This window comes from Agelaius tricolor, unplaced genomic scaffold, assembly GCF_023055355.1.
Source record: "Agelaius tricolor isolate 1412-34295 unplaced genomic scaffold, bAgeTri1.0.p SCAF_49, whole genome shotgun sequence".
In the NCBI taxonomy this organism is placed as follows: Eukaryota; Metazoa; Chordata; class Aves; order Passeriformes; family Icteridae; genus Agelaius; species Agelaius tricolor.
This window is the reverse complement of record NW_027269309.1, coordinates 1,739,449-1,760,248: the sequence shown is the minus strand read 5'-3', so window position 1 is coordinate 1,760,248 and position 20,800 is coordinate 1,739,449. Positions and strand designations below refer to the sequence as shown.

General features: G+C 45.6%; 1 protein-coding gene across 7 annotated transcripts in view; it reads right to left on the bottom strand.

Moving 5' to 3' along the window:
• Positions 1 to 16,280, bottom strand: part of NCOA6 (nuclear receptor coactivator 6) — a 44,276-nt gene extending 27,996 nt beyond the window's left edge. For 6 of the 7 annotated variants that reach the window (XM_071455481.1, XM_071455480.1, XM_071455482.1 and 3 more), the window contains exons 1-5: positions 16,166 to 16,280; positions 9,482 to 9,584; positions 3,798 to 3,950; positions 3,420 to 3,694; positions 440 to 595 (exon numbers count right to left, since the gene is read on the bottom strand). In XM_071455481.1, the coding sequence (XP_071311582.1) occupies positions 440 to 595; positions 3,420 to 3,654 (391 nt within the window). In that variant the 5' untranslated portion in view covers positions 3,655 to 3,694; positions 3,798 to 3,950; positions 9,482 to 9,584; positions 16,166 to 16,280. The remainder of the gene's footprint in view (positions 1 to 439; positions 596 to 3,419; positions 3,695 to 3,797; positions 3,951 to 9,481; positions 9,585 to 16,165) is intronic. The other variant, XM_071455486.1, reaches the window with a different exon arrangement.
• Between the last annotated feature and the right edge of the window lie 4,520 nt (positions 16,281 to 20,800).

Here is a 20,800-nt window from a genome sequence, read left to right as displayed (position 1 = left end):
ACACTTGCACATCACTGCACTCCTCTGGATTTCAGTTTTAAGAAGAACAAATGTCATGACAAGCATTGCCTGCCCTTGATTCCATCCTGAGGGTGCTCCTGGACAACCATCCAGAATGGACATGGTAACTGTGAAAGCCACTGAAAATTTGTCCTAAAGAAAGCCTCATATGAAACACCAGGGAAAGAAGATCAGCCAACCCTTTCCCAGTCAACCCACAGACAACATTTTTCAGGAGGGTTCCTGGTGCCCAGAGCATTTCCAGCTTTCATTTTTATTATTAGTAAATGTTATTCTTGAAAGAATTAAAATCCTGAGCTATCTTTTTCACTAAAGCCAAAGTAGCAATTACAAGTTTTGCAGCGCTAACCAAATACACAAAACTGCTCTTTGAGTCTAGTTAAATCTGAGCTTTGGAAGCAGATGAGGTGTGAAATACCTTCAATCTGAACGGAGAGAATGCCCAGGTCTCGGAGCTGCTGGTTGTTGTTCTGAGCCAGGATTCGCAGGCGCTCAGCCGCTTCCCGGGGGATGTTGAAGGTGACACGGACGCTGTTCCAGGGCTCTATCTTCTGCACTTTCAACTTGTTGGATTCTTAGAAGAAAAACAATCAAAGTCAGTGCAAAGGCAGTTTATAAGCACATCTGATGAAACAACTTGGTTAAAAGGTTGAAGAAAATGAAGCCCTATTTAGCTTTGAAAATTGTCAGTGCTCAGTTGCAGGTGGAGGAGATTTTTCCCCACACAGGTGTACAGCAACCAATGCTGCCAAACCACATCAGGGATTTTCCAAAAAATTAGCAGTAAAAAAACTACTCAAATGACAACCAATGCAACAGACAACAGAATCACTTGATAGTATTACTTAAAAACGGAAATATTCTGTGGATAAACTACTTTGGAAAGATAAGAAAATATCTAATAAAACAGATTTCATACAATTATAGGTATTAGGTTTGGGCTGGAAGGGACCTTAAAGCCCATCTCATCCCACCCCCTGCCATGGGCAGGAACACCTTCCACTATCCCAGGGTGCTCCAGCCCCACTCAGCCTGGCCTTGGGCACTGCCAGGGATGGGACAGCCACAGCTGCTCTGGGCAGCCTGTACCAGGGCCTGCCCACCCTCACAGGGAACAATTTCCTCCTAATATCCCATCTCAAATCTACACTCCTTCATCTTAAAGCCATTCCCCCTTGTCCTGGCACTCCACCCTTTGCCCCCAGTCCCTCTCCAGCTCTCCTGGAGCCCCTTTGGGCACTGAAAGGGGCTCCAAGGTCTCCCTGGAGCTCCCTCTTCTCCAGGTGAGCACCCCCATTTCTCCCAGCCTGTCCCAGAGCAGAGGGGCTCCAGCCCTGGGTTACAGTACAGTGAACTGTACAGGTCTGGTTTGGGAACCAGATGAATGTGGGGAAAAAGTGACTACAAGAATGAAATGTTTGAAATATTTGCGACCAGTGCCAACAGACTCCCAGCAATTTTCATTGATTTCTACCTTCTTATTTAGTTTTCTGGGTAAGCATTTCAAATCCACTGCCAAAAAGCATCTCAAAGTCATGCAAGATATTCACTTGCAGGTTTTCTGAACACCTGTTCTACAAATGAGCGTTTCTACATAGATCAGTGGTCTTCACAGTAACTGCAGAAAGGTTGGGCAGTTATGTTGGATACATTATCCAAAGTGATACCTACCTAAATGCTTGCTACAAAATGCAGTTAAGGATAATTTTAAAAATACTCCCAATATAGCTTTATAAGTTTCCAGTTTCTATCTTTCTGTAAAGAAAGTTCCTCTCAAAACAGAAAGCACTGACCCAAATTTTCATCAGCCAGCTCCTCCACTGTAACCTCAGATTTACTAAACATTTGCTAACTTTTGAGGTCTGAAAAACATGTTAGTTAAGAATGCCAACACTCACTCCTATTTAGGAAGCTCTTGTTCACCACTAGTTCACCAAGCCCCTTGTGCTGCTACAGTAATGAAATTATTAAATTCATCCTCATTCCATCTATAAACCTGGTTTTGGCTGGAAACATGGCAGGAGGAGTTTTAAAATCTCCTTTTGTTTTAAAATCCCCTTTGGAACAATCCCATATTTTCTGCTATTAATGTGCTAATATTTTACATAGAAAAATTGTATCATCAGTTTCAGTATTTCTATTTATTTGTACCCAAGTTTCTCATTTTTCAAGCACTGCATCTGCCAAGATAACCCCATGCTATTTACTAACTCTGATTTCAGGATATCCTATTTTGCTCTGAAACAGTTTAAATAACTTCACACATGGATAATTTTCAAATTAACTGGACATTGATTTTAAAAATTTGCTTTCTCAGCTGAGGTCTGAATGTTTATTAATCCTGGCATTAATATTTATGACAGACTCAGCATGCAGATGCCTCTATATAACAAAGATGACTATGTGCAGTCATAGACTGAATTTATTTTACATCAAAAATGACACAATTGATCTGTAATATTACAAACATCCCTTCACACCAGAAATGGTCTGTTAGTTTATATCTCCTTCCAACTGTTTGTAAGACACAGCTCAAAACTGGTATTTCTTAACAGTATTTTTGTCTTATCCCAGCTTTTTTATCTCTCTGAGCAACAGCAAGAACCCAACAAACTGATGCCAGCTGACTAGATGGACAAAGTTGAAAGAAAGGAATAAAGTGACAAAGAAATTCAGTTTGGTTATCGAGAAGTAATGTGTTATTTTCCTGAAAAGGTGTTTGACACTGTTGAAGAAAACAATCAAGGCTACCTAACTGAGCAGCCATCAGTAATCAGCACAGGACCTTTTGCAACATGCTCAGACAGGGGACAAATGTCTTTTTCCAGATCTAAACATGCTGGTAAAAGATGTCCCCAAAAGCCTGTTATCACTGACTTGCCATGGAGCTGGTTGAGCATTCAGGGGTATATCAGGGCACTACCAATTCCCCAACACAAATCAATCAATCAGTCAGGTAGGGTAGGTCAGAAAAGGGCAGTAATGTCATAGGTACTGGAAAGTGAACCCATTCTCAGATGAACTGTAATTGTTTAAATTGGACAGTTTGGGTAGTAAAACATCTCCTGTGTGAACAAGCCTGGTTTCACTTATTTATAACACAGCCATGTGTAATAGAGGGACAGGAAAGAGAATAAAACCAGGTGAAATGTGGAAACAGAAGAAAAATTAATGAACTTGCCAAATACATCAGTTTTAAGCAAGAAAACAACTGCAGGCACTTGTAGTCTGCATTTCTGAGAAGAACAGCTTGCAAATTCACTAAGAATAGCTCCAAGGAATTATCATTACAAACTAAGTTGCTCAAACCCAATATAATCTATTTTTTTGTGCAAGTACCCTGACTACCTAAATATGCATTTTAAGGACAGCTGGAAAGCGACAAGAAGGCACATTACCCATGTGTAAAAGGCCAGGCACATTCTCCAGTATGGTATCCAGCTTCTGCTCAAAGTCTCTGTCACTTATATTTCCTTTAAAAGCCACAAAGATTGTGGAATCCCCAGGACCAGCCTCCTGTTTCAGTTCATCTTCCTCCAGTCCTGAATCAAAATCCACCTCTAAGTCTTCCATAGCTGAGGAGTACAAGGAGGCATATGTATCTTTTAAGTTAGGCAGATCATCCAAAACCATTGTTTCCAACAATGGGAGCCTGTCAGACGTCAAGGTGATGCTTGGAAGGGAAAAAGAGAATTATAATACATATAATAATCATTGGGTAAGGACATTAACAGCTGCTTTCAATAGCACATTTGGTCATTGACAGAAAAACCTACCTGGTGACCCAGTATTGGGCTCTGTGAATCCAACTGTGTGAGGCTGAAAATGGGGGCCATGGCAGTGCCCAAGCTGTTCCTCCACTAGGACAAACAGAAGGGGGTTCCTGGCAGAATCGTGCTGCACGTGGCTTGAGAAGTATTCCAGTTGATCTAAAAGACAGACACATAGAAAGGAAGGTAGAGGTTAAAAAAGTCAGAGGAAAATGAATTTTATTAATTTCTGTATCACACAGGGGACAAGCAAGCACCTAGTATCAATGCTGCAGTGCCTGACTGTCAGGAGACTAAAACTCACAGCAACAGCTGAATTACAGAATGATAGGAAGAGCCACCAAATTTAATTTTAGAGACTGCAGATGCAATAGGTCCAAAGCAGTAGGAAAGCCACAGCATGTTTTTACCAGGAGAAATGTAGCATTTGAAAAATATTTTACTCACATCCAGCTAAATCTCAGGCATATTGTGCCTACTTTCCTAAAGTTTGTAAAGATTTAGGTGTTTTCAGCTTCTTGCACGTAACAACCTGAAATCTGCTCCCCCTGTCACAGCCCACAACTCCCACCATGCCCCCAGATCACACTCAGATAAGAATGAATTCAGGAAGTCAAGTCCCACACCTGATGGATCTTGCTTAATGAAATATCTGAACTTTGCAATAAACTTTGACACTATGACATTAAACTAATCTAAGTTACAGAAGTACAATCTGTGATAAAAGTATCCCTCAGCTCTCAGTGTATCCTATGTTAGGATACACATTTTCCCACTCCATCACAGGGCAATGGCACTGTCCTTTCCAGGTGACACATCTGCTCTAACACTCAGCACTTTGCAAATTCTGCTAAAAGATTCAAACCACCTGTAGAAACAACCAAAAAAGGGACCTGTTCCTAACCACCACAGTCAAAATCAAACCCACTCACCAGCCAGTACTGCCAAGATCTGATAACTCCAAAGCTGTGGGTATTTGGCACAACCCAGCCAGAAGGTTTAGCTCAGGACAACATAGCCTTGAACAGGACACAGATTGGGGTTTGGGCAGAGGTTCAAGTTCCCAACACAAAACCACAACTTTGAGATGAAACGTGAACTGCAGATCCTGGCCAGGAAACAGCCTTTTCTAATTAAAAAATCTAACAATGTTAGAAAAGCCCAGATTCAGCTCTGCACTGTTTGCACACTCACACAAGGCTGCTGAAGGGACAATATTCCAAAGGAAAAATCAGGGGCTTGAAGTCACAAATTCCCATTGCTTTTGGTCAGATCTCTACACATACACTCACTACATTTACAAAATACTGTGATTTTTTTCTCCCTTGCAACTCTACCCCACACCAGGCAATCCAACAGCACTAAGGAAAACTCCCCTATTTACATGCAGTTTCTCTCTCATTCTGCAGCAGCAGGATGCAGATTAAAAACCAAGCAAATTTTGTCTCACAAGCTCTTCTGCAGTCCTGCATCAGAAAATAAGGTCAATGTTTCACAGGTACTGACCTATTTTCATAGTGCTTTCATATACTCATTATTGCCATGGAAACTTTAAAGATGGGCAATAGAGAAATAAATTTTAAAAATTCATTACCAGGTGAACACAGAGACAATTAAATCTTTTTTCTTTCCCTTGTTGCTTGTGTCTAAATTACAGCTCTGAGTGTTGGCACCTCCATTAAAGCAAACTCTTCAGTTTCATGTCAGGTGCCCAGATAATGAGAATTGCAAGTAATAGGAGTCTGTAAAAAATGTTTGAACTGATTTTCACACAATTTCTTGGGCAAGTAACTTCCTTACCCGAGCTGGCTTTACACTAACCAGGAGGACAGTCCTTCTCCTTCTGCATTCCTACATCTTTTATTCCACATCCACTGACTCCAGGGAGACAGGAGCTGAGGGTCCTACACAAATGGCCTTTTTAATGGCCAAACACAGCCATTCTGTGCAAGGACTGAGGCAAGCACCCTTGAAATATAAGCACTATATTTTGAGGAAAATTACATAGAATGTTATTTGTCAGAAAATCATGAGTAAATTTTTTAGGGAGAGAAATTTCAGCTCAAAATACAGGCTCCTACATGTTGAAAAGGTACAACTGTTTGGAGGTGATGGGATGTTGCACCTGCAGCGAGAAACATAAGTATCCCTGACAATCCCTAACACCAAAAAAAAAAAGAATTTATCTACAAGAACACAAACATTTCAGATCTTTTTTTAATAGAGGTGTCTGAAGCCTCCATCTTCCCTGTGAAAGAGCAGAAGATCCCCAGATTGCTTCAATCTGGTTTTTAAACAATTCATAAAAATGCTGCAACTTAGACCAAATTTCATCAACCTCATCTGAATGTGCTAAAATCTGACAGGATTTGTTGAAGTTATTGCCCTTTGTAAACACTATCATAATTCTTCCTCTGAAGAGCCTCTTTTGCACACGTTAGTGGGTCAGTTGTTTTATCCATAGGTGAGTGTGCCTGGGAGCTCTGGCTCCAGCAGCCCAGGCTGTGCCCTGCATGCACCCTTTGGACACTCGGCTCTTTGTGGGCCGAGCTCTTCTGTCCCCATACAACAGTGCAGGTGAATTTTGACCATTTATCTGTTATTTGGCTGTTTTGAATACTGAATATTCAAAATATTTGAATATTTGAATATACTGAATATTTAGCTGTTTTGTACTGAATAAGTACAGTCTAATTAGAGTTTTCTAAATCCCAAAGGACCCCAGGCCTTGTTTCACCTGACTCAGAGAACCACAGGACCGCAGGGATATTGTGAGGGAAGGAAACAAACCAAGACCAAGGTTTAAATTTTACCTCCCAGATGAGCACATATAGATAGCTACAGCTCCCTTTGCATTTTTTCTTCACTTTATGCTCCTCAAGGATCTCTGCTACATTCATCTGCACCCTTTCCCTCCAAAACACGTGAACTTTTGTCTGTTCCTATGCTCAGGTATCATTTATCTCACGTATGACATGAGAAAGTGACAATTTGCAAAGTTTTCCTTTTCAGGCAGTGCACAGCACACCATCCATATCAGAGCAAATGAATCCCAGCTGCACAGCATCCTAACAACTTCTGTAATCTCATGGTTCTAGGGTTGGCTTCCATAATTCCTGAGCAAGCACCTGATCATAATTAGCAGGTACCTTCCCTCAATACTCTTCCACACAAACACAAGAAGCCCTCAGCACAAGCACACACAGGTAAAACATTGCTCATTCAACAATCCCTTAAACCTGAACTCCCAGCAGGGTATGGAAGGTCTCTGACAAGTAAGAACCACCCCTGAACTGATCTGCACAACCACAGCACACTTCAGGAACCTGAGCACCCATGCTCACTTGGGAGCATAAGAAGGTCTCTGACCATCATCCTTCCTTCAAAAAGCACACATGGCCTCCTTCCTGCCCCTGCTCCTTTAGAGTTTCCAAATTAGTAATTCCCATTATACAATTCTTTCTGGAAAGTCAGAGCAAGTCTAGTGCTACCACATGGAACCATTTACCCTCACACCTGGCCTGGAACTGGCTACAGCAACAAAACCATTGCTATGCCTCTTTATTATAAAGTTGGTCTTATTCAGTACAGTCTAATGATTAAAAATATCTAACTGAAGTAAGAGAGGTGGGTCCTGTGGTTCTCTGAGTCAGGTGAAACAAGGCCTGTGGTCCTTTGGGATTTAGAAAACTCTAATTAGACTGTACTTATTCAGTACAGCCAAATAACAGATAAATGGTCAAAATGCACCTGCATTGTTGTATGGGGCCAGGGCGTAGAAGAGCTCAGCCCACGAAGAGCAGAGTGTCCAAAGGGTGCATGCAGGGCACAGCCTGGGCTGCTGGAGCCAGGAGCTCCCAGGCACACTCAGCTTATGGACAAAAGAGCTGACCCACTAACGTGTGCAAAAGAGGCTCCTCAGGATAGAGGATGCTGCAGTTGAGACCTGGGCTGCTGGACAGCTGGGTCACACACACACCTGGGGAGCCCCAAGGCATTTTACTGTGCCCTGTGCTGTCCCCAGCAGCCTGACAGGCAGCCTGCACAACAAACCCAGCACCACGTGGCTGGGCAAGCCTTGGAAAATCCCATCCAGAGCCCAGGACAGATGGGATTAGAGCAAAATCTGAAACAGCCAGCTGTCACTAGGCAGGAAGCAGCTGAACATGGGAAAGCTGGCAAGGCTCTGGAGTACCTGGAAGTGCTGGTCTCTGGAGTGAAAAAAACAACACAAAGGAAAAAAAAAACCCAAATGGTACCTTGGTATTTTTGCCCCAAGGTTCACTCAACTGATCCAAATTTATGTCAGTTAGTCTCTTAAACAAAACTTGAAATCTCTTGTCCTGTTTTCCCTTATCTACTGCACTACACAGAGCACACAGTCAAAGCAAGGCTTTGTCTGGCCACCTGTTACAGGTTTTCTGCCACAGTCTATTGATTGCCAAGCTTTTCGATGTATTCAAAATAAACACTTTCACAACTGATGTCACATCAGAACCTGCACTCTTGCAAAACAAATAAAAATACTAAAACCATGCTCTACATCTCAACAAGTACTCCTCCACATTACACAAAAGATTGGGAAGGATGAGAACAGAAGGAAGGATGGAATGATGCCCTTCACTAGCAGATGGCACAAGCTGGCACTAAGCAGGGTCCTCATCTTCACACTGACCATTATTTAAAGCTGCAACATGGAAGGGAAAGACATGATGGTACAGCCAAACCCCTTGGGGAAACCAGAATTGAGAGTGAGGAGGAAAAGTCTGGGATAGCAGTAGCAATGTAATTTCTAAAGGATTCATGTTGCATTTGCTGTCACTTAAAAATGGTTTTCAAGTGACTTAATAGAAAAAAAAAATCAGGAATAAAGGATGTCTTGGAAAATACACTTTAATGTTTTCTGATTCCTTTGTTCTAGGTGTCAGTGAGAAAAACATATAGAGATTTTCATGATGGGACAGAAGAGGTTCAGCATTGCCAGAACAGTACTGAGAGGATGGCTTTCTTTTAGCCTGTGCACTGGCACAGTCACAGAGGCTGTGTTTAAAGTGTAACACCCATAAACCCCTGAAACACTGATCACAGCACTGTCTCTCCTGGAGATTTGGTAACAGTGTATTATCCTCCTACAACTGTTTCCTTTATTGCCCAGCATAGCACCTGCCCCTCTTAGAGCTTGTTGAACCTGAGCAATGAATAAAGCTAGACACCCATATCCATTCTATGATACAAAGATTAAAATAATATGGCTTTGGGGGGAAAAAAAAACCAAACAAAAACCCACAGAACAAAAAACCTCACAAAACTTTTAAACAAATTCTAGGCAAGTGTATATAACAATATAACACAAGGAGAATAAATAAGGCTAAGAATCATGGTTATAATATGAAAGAATACCTAAAAATAAACATGCACTAAAATTTCCTCTAAAACAACTTAGCCAGGGTTCCAGTAATTTTGAACTTCAAACATTGATGTTAGATGAATGACACAACTAAAGCATCTCAACTGTTCTCCTTGGGAGGAGCAGCCACAAACCTGGTGGCAAATACCCCTAACCCTATGGCCAAGTGGGAAGTCAGCTCTGGAGCCAGCCCAGCTCTGCAAACACAGCAGTGAGGAGAGGCAGGGGGAGAATTTATAAAAACAACAGATATTCAGATGCATCATATGTTTATTTTACCTACCAAAACAAATTTCACAACTTCAGTATTGTGGGGTGTGCAACAGGACTTCAGGTAATTCCAGACTGGCAAACATGGTTAAACAGAAAGTCCCAAATATGGAATCCTGAAAGAAAACCATCACATTTCATCAGACAGTGATGTGAAATAACAGAAATACTGAACACACTGGTGAATAGCTCCATTTTTAATATGCAGTTTTACAGCAAGTCAAACGCTCGCTCAGCAATGTAAAAAGCACATATTACTATATTCAGATTTGAACAGCAAAGCCTGAGGAGCTTGAAAAATCAACCTTTCATTACAGGCAGAAAATGGAATACTTCCTTTAGCTGGAAATGACATTCTATTCTTCCAAACAGGGCAAGTTCTATCTAGAATAATGTATTTATTTAAATCTTAGGACAAGCTCATCTTGATCAAACTAATCTTCAGAACAGAGACACCAGCACAGCCAGGGTGCCCCTCTGCTCATCCTGAGCAGGCGCCTAAACCAGCTCCGGTTCAGCTCATTCCAGAAGCACCTCAGACACTGCTGCTGCAGGTGGCCAGCATGGAGAGGTGAGTCCATCCCTAGGCCCTGCTCCTGGGCTCACCAAGCTGCACTCCAGCTCCTGGGATCATAAAAACACAGCAGTAAAGCTAAATGGCTTTGGGACAACAAAACACCGCCCCTCGAATCAATGGCGTTTATAGGCACAGCCCAGGGTGCCTCTCAAGGAGATTTTCTGCTTATGTGCTTGCCTGCTCATCAGTGGGGAAGGGGATCACCCACAAACAGGGGCAGCAGAAAATGGAAAAATACTCAGAAAGAAAAAGCAGAGATTTGTTTTCTTCTATCTAGACAACAAAGCAAAATTGCTTTAAAAGCATTTTTGTGCTGTAGCCTGTGCACTTTGCACCAACCCAGCACCTCAGAGAGGAGGAAAGAGGTTTTACATTAAATCACATCATAGAGGCTTTGCAGCACTTTTAATGGTCATCTAACACTTTTCAACCTGTCATATCTTCTTGTATTTCGAAGTAATTGTAACTCAGGAAGTGTAGCACCAAGTCAAATGCCTGATGGATAAACCACAAGCAGTGACCAGTTTCCAGCCACATGCACCTGCCCAAATACCACGACCAGACACCAAGCTGAGGAGCAAAATCAAAATTTGAAATAGGAAAATTTAGTATTGTTGTATAAGCCAAAACTAAAAAAGGTTTTCACATTCTACAGCAGATACTGCACTGGTTCTACCTTTTCACCCTTTTCACAAAAGGATGTTCCACAGCCTAAACAAACTGGCTGGTTAACTCCAAGCCAGGCCAAGACTTCACAGGAAAGGCTGGGCCATGGAAAAGCTGTTTTTATGAAGTCTCCAAGGTGCAGCAGCCAGTCCCCATGCTGAAGGCCTGTGCCTTAGCCCAGCAGGGTGAGGGTGATTTTGGCTAAAGCGTGGGGAAGTGGAGGGAAGAAAAAAATCTTCTCAACTCCTTGGTGCAAGGAACCAAAGGGATTTTGTTCCTTCATTTCTCCCTTCTGAGTGTCCCTCACCACGACACCCAACTGCTCCAAAGAAGGACTGGGAAAGACAGGCTGCCCTAGCAAGATCCAGTGAGACACTGAGGATGGTCAGCATGGGCTATGGGAAGAAGAAAAAATAACTGCTGCTGTGTCCATTCCCATTGCGCACACGGGATTAAATTTGGTTAAGGAAAAGAAGTAATCAACATTGGTTCATTAACTCCAACTTTCACTACAGTAAATTATCTGACAGACCTGGATACTGAGCACACATCTTAACAGTCCCCAAGGAATCACAGAAAGAGCCTTGTGAAGTGTTCCAGCTACAGAAGAGTTTTGTTTAGAGTTTATGCTTTCCCAAACACAAAGAAAACAAACCAAGCACGTCTCCAGCAAGGCAGGCTTCGTTCACTCACACTGCCACAGAACTGGTCACTGCTCCTCACACTGGTCTGCTGCACTCCCACAGCCCTCAAGCTAAAACACTGAAACCCAAATGTTTCTGACAAAGAGAAAATTACAGCTTGTTATAACACACATAAGTCTTTGCAGTGATATCCTGATGTAGTCTGACAGCAGGTTTAATGAAACATCAGTTTGTTAAAGGTTCAAGAAGTTTGCTGAAAGCCCACAACTCATGCCAAGCTGCAATGGACACGCCTCAGCTGAGCCATTCAGTTTTATTCCAACAGAATTTGACTGCTGAGGTACTCAGGACTGCTCTAAAAAGCAGAATGATAACTTTAGAATAAGCAGCTAAGTTAGCCATGTAGAAATTACCCCTTTCAGCAGCTGAGATACAAACCAAGGCAGCTACCAGGCACAAGGGAAATGGGAATCAGCAATTTTCTTGGGAGCTGCAGTCCACCCAGCACAATATTTGGTCAATCAATTCCCATTAGCTGAGTTACTAATTTCCCATGGTAAGGATATTTTCATTTGGAAGAAGCACACTGTGAATACTGACAGAGCTTTGCAGTACATAACTTTCCACAAGAATCCACCAACGCAATCAGCAAACAAAATGAGATGCTATTTAAAATCAGGAGCATCTTGACTGTATTTGTTCTTGCCTTCAAAAGTTATGAAAAATGCCTTTTTAAGTAGCAATCTGTGTTCTGTGCTACAACAAGCTTTTTATTTAAACCAGAATTTAACCACTACCAGACCTTTCTGGGCTGACACACCCCACAGGTGCTCCTTTATCACCAAATTCTCACACCAATATATTGGTGTTCCTAAACACCAATATAACCAGCCCAGAAATCCATGTGATCATCAGCACTGAAATAAGGTTTGACTGAAAACTGGACCTTCTGCAATATTATTCCTTCTTACATCTAATAAACATCCAGGAAATCTCAGGGAAGCTTTTCAAATTCTGAAATTATGTAAAGAACGAAAAAAGAATTGAAGTTAAAACAAACAGCTTAGAAGTAATTATTTGATAGGAGACACTCAATATCAAGGAGTCTCTTTTCCCTGACCAAAAACTAATCTTCATATAACAGAAGTAGGTACACCTTTGGTTAAAATCAAGATTATTCTGATTATTTCCTGACTGCATAAAAACTTGCAGCTTATTTTGCACTGCTCTGGACTTTTAGAAAAATAGAATTTCAAGTGTTATTTGTTGTCACTACTGCCATTAAGAACCACACAAACAGCTTAGGACCTTCTGGTAAAATGTGGATGCAACAGGATTGGAGAGCAATGCATTCTTGTAGGGATGAGAAGGGCTCTCCCAAAAAACTCTTCAAAGAAACATTTTGCCATGCATGGCAAGGGGTAGGAATGAGGCAGTCTTCAAGGTCTCCCCCAACCCAAACCATTCTGGGATTCTGTAAATGCAGACCAGAGGCTTAACTCAGTCTCTGTGAGCACCACACAGAAACCACAATGAAAAACACAACCTTACACCAGCTGTGTGGTCCTGGAAGGTTTAATTTTCAAAACAGTAAAATTATAAAATTCAAATGATTTGCATAGGACTTGGAGAATTCAATAGCATGCATCTTTTGGTGGAGTAACTAGATCCCTTTCATCCTAAAGCTTCAGGTTCCATATATGCAACTGAGCATAAGCAACTTCCTGTCCCAAACTACTGGTTTACATAAATTAGTTTAGACAAGGTACCATTCATCTCCTATAATTTTCTATTTTTCATACCAATCAAATCCAGAGCCCTGTGTAGGGCTATGCTTCAGGGCACTCATGCCAGCTGGAGAACCAGGCAACTGGTCTCAGGTGTGAGAAGATGATGGCCCTCATGAGCTGTGGAGTGTCTCCATCCCTCACCCCAGCTCCCAAACCAACAGCACTGTCACACACTGGTTGCCTTTCTTTTTCCCCAAATGCATAAAGAAGAGTTATGTACTAAGTTACAGCCTCAGGGCTCTCACATACACATGACCAATTCAGTATTTATTCCTGGTTTTGATTACTACAGCAACAATTTTTGATGTGCCATCAGCAGGTGGGATGCTGTTCCACTGGATGGAAAATGATTTCTCAATTGACTGAGAAAAATCCCCAGCTCCTGGACCTCTGGAAAACTTCCACTACCAGCCTGCATAGTCCAAATCTTAGATTAACTTTAAACTCTAGCAGCATCACTCCAATTAGCCAGGGCACAAGACAATCTAAGTTATCTTCATCCTCTTGAGCTAAACCTCCAGCTCTCCACGCAGGAACATGCTGACTCCGTGCTGAAACATTCAGTTATCTGCAATTAATGGGTGGCTCCTGCTGAAGAACATCAGTGACCTGCTCTGGAGGGAACAGCAGAGTCTGCAAGAGTGACAAGACAAAACACAAAATATCCACGGCTCCAGTAAAGCAAAGATGACTTGCTTGTCTGGCTGGTGGAAATGGAGAGACTCGCCTGGAGATGGAAAACACCTCACCTGATGAAGCATCTTCCCTTCTGCCTCAACTTGGTATCATCTGGGGTTATTTCTCCTTCCACTGCTGGCCTCACCTGTTCCCAGCCCTACGCTCTATCTCATTCCTTCTGCTCCAGCTGTGCTTGAAGGAAAAAGCTTATGCTTGAAGGCAGTTTTTGCAGCACCGAGGGTCAAGTCTGCTGCTCAATGCCCTACACACCAGCAGGCCTCCTCACACCATCCCTGCACCACAGCTTTGCATTTCTCAACAGAGACCACAGGATTTTGAAAGACACCCTCATCATGCCTTCTGCCCTTCAGAGGTTCTCCAGTGACTTATAAAATTTCACCATTCTCAATGCAAACTGTTACAGCCACATTAAGTCTTCAATCCCTTCAGCAGCAAAGCCTTTGCCACTGCAAATCTATTAAATTTAGTGAGTCTGTGTAATTGGGTTGCAACTCCAGCTTCCATCCAAAAGCAATTGCTGTTGTACTAGAAAATCAAAATATACTGCCAATTTAAGGTTTAGTTGTCATGTTGAAACATTCAACATCTCCCACTAAGGCAGGAACCTTTGTCATGCTCAGGCAGCACAAAGAATGGCATTACATCCCTTCAGCAGAATTTACCTCCACAACCTGTATTTTCAAATATTTAAGCCACTGAAAAATGGAAATACCAACACTTCCAGATGCACAAGGACCTGGAATTCTTTGGCTTCTCTACTCACAGTAGTTTCTTATGTTACAGAAGCATCTATGTTTTTACTAGAAAGATGTAAAATTACTCCATCACCTGGAAGCCTGTTGTAAACAACCCCTTCCTCCAAGTCCTACAGAAGGACAGGCCTTCCACAGAGAGTGGCTGGAGAGTGCTGCTGGGAGATTTCTGCCCAAATCCAATGCCTAACAGAAGACCCTTCCTTGGGCTCAAAATACTAAGAAATGTCATTTCTCAACTGAAGGTCAGGCACGAGTGCAGCCCCCCACGTTGTGATCCTTCCTCTCCTAGAGGAGAGCCCGTACAGTGTTACTGTAGCACATTTCCTCCTGGAGCCGGGGAAGTTTCCGAGGAAGGCACACGGCTCAGTGGATACTTAGAATCCCTGGCAAACGCCTCGAGCTGCGGGCACTGCGGCCGCCGCCAGGCCGCAGACCCGGCCTGTTTGAACACACGTCCTGAAACCTTTGGTTCTCACTCCACAAGATATGTAGAAAAGCTGGGACCATTTGCCATAACTTGAGAAGAGCCGCCAAATCCAAAGGTTGTGGTCATTACACATGGTAACCTTTATGGAAAATGCCAGGTTTGTTCTTTGTGGTTGTTTTCTCATATAGGAAATACTGAAAGGTGCCTCAGCTAAAGATCCAGTCAGAACAACACACAATAATTGCAAAACCAACAAGAGGCACGGTCTTTCTTCTATGAGAGGTTTTACGACAATAAAACCTCTGAGAAAGGTTTTAGAAAAATAGAATTTCAAATTCCCTACAGTTCCCGGCAAGGGGAATGACCAAAATGCGCCTACGAGGAGGCTGAGGGGTTATAGGGAGACAAAGCTCATGAAGCTCCAAGCTGCTGCCAGGATGCAGAGCCACAGAAGAGATCTGTCCTTCCATTCCCCAAAGCAGCGGGAAGGAATCAGAGCCCCGAGCTTGCTGAGATGGTTTTAAAGTAGCTGAAACTTAGAGAAACGCAGCAATCACACGGAGGAAACGAGTGAAGAGCCTTTTTCCGACTGGTTTAAGAGCCACGGAGGACTCGAACAAAAGCGAAACGTCAACGCGCCCCGGCTGACACGGCACAAAGCCGTCACCGCCCGCATGAGGTCAGGGCTGAGGGACCGGCTCACACAGCGGCCGGACCGCGGGCAGCTCCCGCGGCTGACAGCGCTGCCGGCCCCGCCGCGCTCCCTCCCGGGCCGGCCCGAGCCGCGGCCTGGGAGCGCGGCCGAGGCGGCTGCGGGCCGGGCAGGGTCGGCTCCGCGCCGGGCGCTACGGGGCCGCAGGCCGCGGGCGGGCTCATCCGCCGCACGCTGACAGGCTCCTGCCGGGCGCCCCGGCACCGCCGGCGCCGCCGAAACGCCCCCGGCCCTGCCGCGGCCCCGCCGCTGCCCCGCCAGCGGCGCGGGCCCGGCACCGCTCCGCGCCCCGCCAGGCCCCGCCGCCCCTTCCCCCGCGCCGCGGGCTCGGCCTGAGCCCCGCCCGGGCCGGCCCCGGCCCCGGCGCTCCCGGCGCTCCGGCCGCCGCCGCCGCCGCGTCCCGACCCCCGCCCCGCCCTCCCCTCACCTGGACCCGCCGCCGCCGCCGGGGGCGCGCGCGGGGCCGCGGGGGCGCGCGGGGCGGGGGTCGCGCGCGGCCCGGGATCCAGCGCCGCTCCGCCGCCTGCGCCGCGCACGTGACCCGCGCGCGCCTGCGCCCGAGCGCGCGGGGGCGGGGGGGGCACCGCGACCCCCGGGCGGGCCCCGGGGACAGTGAGGGGACGCAGCGGGGACGCAGCGGGAACCGGCACCGGAACTCAGCGGGGACAGCGGGGACCGGCACCGGGGACAGCGGGGACACAGCGGCACCCGCCCTGCTCGCCGCACGGCAGCCCCGCCGCGCCCCCGCCACAGGGACCCCGCTGGGCTCCCCCGGCACGGAAGAGCTGAGGGGACCCGCGGTGGCGGCTGCTTCTGGGAGTGCGGACAAACTGTCTGCCGGGTGAAGCTGCAGAAAAAATAATAACTGCGGCCTTTATAGGAAATTTCCAGGAAATTAGGTTTTTAATTCGGATGAATTCTAATTCAGAACATTTCATCCAAAGGTCTCCGACTCTTTGAACATCACTGAATTATACTTCATTCTACCAGCGGGGAGGTGGGGAAGAAGCCAGGGAGGGACCTGGTATGGACTCAGCAAAGGCCACAATGCTGAATTTTAATAAAAATTCCATGAATGTGATTAATGAACAGGCCCATGGGCCCAAAATCCCCAGGGGGCAATGCTAGATCCCTAAAATCCATAAATCCCCTCAGCACAGAGGGGTTCCACAGCTGAAGGGACCCTCACAGGGCACACAGCCCTTTGGCTTGTCTTTTTACATCCTTTATGAATATGAGAAATGATCAATACAAAACTTCTGCAATGTCTGGTTTCCTGCCCATGGTTGGTGAGGCAGAAAGCTCTTGCCTGGCACTGGGGAAGAAATGACACACGTGACAATTCCTATTTCAGGATGGGAAAACAATCAAAAGTCCTTTATGGGAAAAATAAAGACTTTGTTCCTACAGAAGCACATGATTGAGCAGGTTCAGTGGCCTGAGGAGGGGTTTCAGGAGAGTTTGTGCAGCTGGAGCCAGCCCTCACAGCCACCCTTGGCTTCCTGTGGAATACTGCTGGAAAAAACAACGTAAAAAAAGGAATTTTTTCATTTTAATTTTTTATTTTGTAAAACCTTTTAAATACAACAAACCCACATCTCATCGGGCATTATCGCTTGCAACATAGAGGAAAAACACTTTTTATGAATTCACATATAACTACATTCCACAAAGCCCACCAAAAAAAATATTAATGTCATGGTCAGCACAGGACTCATGTGGAGCATTGCCTCTGCTGGTGTGTCAGAGCTGCGGGCACAGTGCCCCTCCCTGGCTGTGCAGGGGGTGAGGAATCCTTCACTGCTCTGCTCCTGCCTTTTTGTGCCTTCCACAGCCCCTGGGGAGCAATTCCAGCACCTCTCCAGTGTGCTGAGACAGGGGCAAAGCCCCCCCAGCCCTGAGACCCTGCGGGATGTCAGGTGTGAGGAGATGGGGATCAGTCCCAGAGAGGAGCATTCCATTCATCTGATCATCCCTGGCAGTTTCCATTTGCCTTCATGAGGATGATTCCCAGGCCTTGCCTAGCTCTGCTCCTGGGTTTTGGGACTGGCTGGAAACCCAAGGAAGCTGAGTGAAAATTTCTTTGGTACCAAGAATTAACCTTTCTTTTCCAAGTGACTTGTTTTCCTTGTCTCATGAGACTCTTCTTAAACCAGCTGCACTGAACTTCCTTGTCCAGCCTCATCTTCCCCAAAAAGCAACCTCCAACAGAGAGACAGCACTGCTTCCAAAAAACTTCCAAAACTTCCCACTCCTGTTGCTGTTCTTGTCATGCCAGATTGTCCCTCAGATTCCTAGCTTGTTTGGTTTTATCTGTATTATGCACATTAGTACCAGGCACGTCTCAAAATCCCTCAGCAAACAAGAACAAGCCAAATGCTATTTTCCAAAACCTTACTTTTCTGGAAGCACAATACTGAGGTGTCCCACCAAGATCTGCTCAAGCCATCCAAGTGCTGTGGCTTTCTGTTCTGGGATTGAGGGATCCCACAGGGACAACTCCCCTGTGCCTAATCACAAAGGAAGTTTGCAAACAAGCCCTCCCTGCCTTAGCAGCCTGAGGCCTGAACATCCATCTCACTCTTCAGAGCACGCTGCTTCCCATGGCTTCTGATGCTTCTGCTCACTGCTGGGAAAGACCAGAACTGCTTCAGTCTCCACATAATTAAAATTAACCCCAAATCTCTTAGAACAGCCTTGCCACAAGGGTAAGGAAGCAAAAGCAAAGGGGAGCTGAAGGGACACCAGTGTGACAGGACACAACCAAAGACTTTTTGAGGCATCTCTGCTGGAGACTGGCAGTTGAAGGACCCCCAGGTGGCCTTGGCACCCGTTGGCAGAGGGACAAGGGGGCAATGTGATGTGGAGGGGCGAGAGGGAAGAAACATGGGGCAGCTCCAGACATGCCATATCACATCCCTGTGTGCTGCAGGCTGAGCTTACTACACAGCCTGGGTGTTCCTGGGTCTGCCCAGGCTCTGCACAGCATAAACAACACAGGAGCAGCTGTGGCTGCCCCATCCCTGGCAGTGCCCAAGGCCAGGTTGGAGAGGACCTGGAGCAACCTGGGATAGTGGAAGGTGTCCCTGGCCAGGGCAGGGGCTGGAACTGGATAGTCTCTAAGGTCCCCTACAATCCAATCTATTCTGTAATTTTTTTGTCATTCTGTTTGTGGAACTCATCCAGGAGCAGACCCTCAGTTTGTTTGGGATGCTGAATCTTTGCTGCAAAACAATGACACAGAATGAGACCAGAGCTCCTGCAGGGAAGGAGGGCTACCTGCAGCAGAGACAGGTGTTTAACTGCCTCATTGTCCACAACAGAACACAAATGCATTTGATATCATGACAATCAAAACTGTAGGTTTATTTACACTCATTTTCATATGGCAGTGTTTTCAAATGACAGGTATTACACAGAAAAATGACTTGAACAAGATAATTTCCCCTCTAACACTGGTACAATGCTCACTTGGAGAGAAGGAAGGGAGATGTGTTGCACTGCAGTCACTCTCACTTTGGATCTGGTGTTTTGTTAAACTGTGAGTGTGGTGAGAAAGAGAGGTGGGCAGTTGGGCACAGGTGAGGCAGGGTTGCACAGGAGTTTATCTCTCCTCCTCCACTCCGAGGACATGGAAAGGTGGAGCCTGCTGGCTGGGGAGTCCTGCCTGGGCCAGGAACACTCCTGGTGGGTGAAGGTCCATGGCTGCCCAGGAGCTGTTGTAACACAGGACGCTCCCCACAGGAGCCAGGGTCAGCCCTGCCAGGACAATCTGCACCTCAAAGTGCTGTGACCACTGCTGAGCCCTTCGAGGGCAACACGTGTCAGGGCTTTGCTGCTCCTTCTCCACCTGCCCTCCACACAAGTGTGCTTCATTTCTACCGGTGGCTGCCCCTCTGAAACCAGCTCTGCCTGGCACAGCTTTCCTTTCTGTGAAAAATGTGTATTTTGTGATTGGCTTTTCACAAACATTAAAGTGAATATTATATGTGTTGTGTTAGAAAGTAATGCTGGATTACTCTCTTAAGTAGTATGTTACATATAGTTTTAGGTTATAAAAATGTTAAAATAGAAACAATGTTATGTAAGATACTTTTTTTAAAGAAAAGACTTGCAGCGAGATAGCAGCCACAGGACACCTAAATTTTTCAGAGATAAAGAATTTATTGCCTTCTTATCAGAAGAAATGAATTTCTTCTCGCCTCGAAGGCGCTGTTAAGATTCAGAGGAAGACGTTGAAGATGACCAGACAGAATCCTGTATTTAAATGGAATTTATGCATCATGTATGAAGTGTATGAATGTGAAACAGGTTATTGTTTTTAAAGGTTTATCCTCTGTTAATGGGTGTCCCTTTTGGGGCTCATGCTGCCCAGATAAAGGTACCCAGACATCTGTAACTCTTTGTCTCCATTGTCTCATATTTTCCTAATTCAAATTGTCCAAATTATTATTACTCTAATTGTATTACTATTTTAAAAACCATTTTATTACTATTAAACTTTTAAAGTTTTAAAAACAACTGATTGGCGTTTTTCACACTTTGCCTGCCTAGGGGCCACTTTCCATCACTGAGCTATGGAAGAGCTTTCCAAAGCCACTGGAAACGCCTGGGTGCTACAGGAGCTCTTCCTGCTCCGTCTGATTCTTCGCAAAACTTTACAACCCCCGCATGGTTTGGAAGTTGATAAAAGCGATGCAGGTTTGTTCGCAGGGTGTTTGCCGCGGCCTGACTCCCCTGCGTGCCCCGGAGCAGCCCCGTCGGGCCGGGCAGCAGCGGAAGGGGGCTCTGAGATGATCTGGGCGCAGTCTTCAGCGGGTACCCGGAGGGTGACCCGGCCGGCCGGCCGGCACTTGGTGGCACTTCCAGACTTGCTGCCCCAGCTGAGGGACCCCTCAGGTGACACTGGCAGAGCTGCAGGACGCCGGTCATCACCGCTGGGACGGGCACCCGGAGCTGCTGGCCCAGCAGCGGCTGCTCCGTGCCCTCCCTGCCCCGGCGGTGCCCCGGGCACGGGCAGGACGCGCTGCCGGAGCTGCTGCAGTGCGGGAAGAGCCGCTGT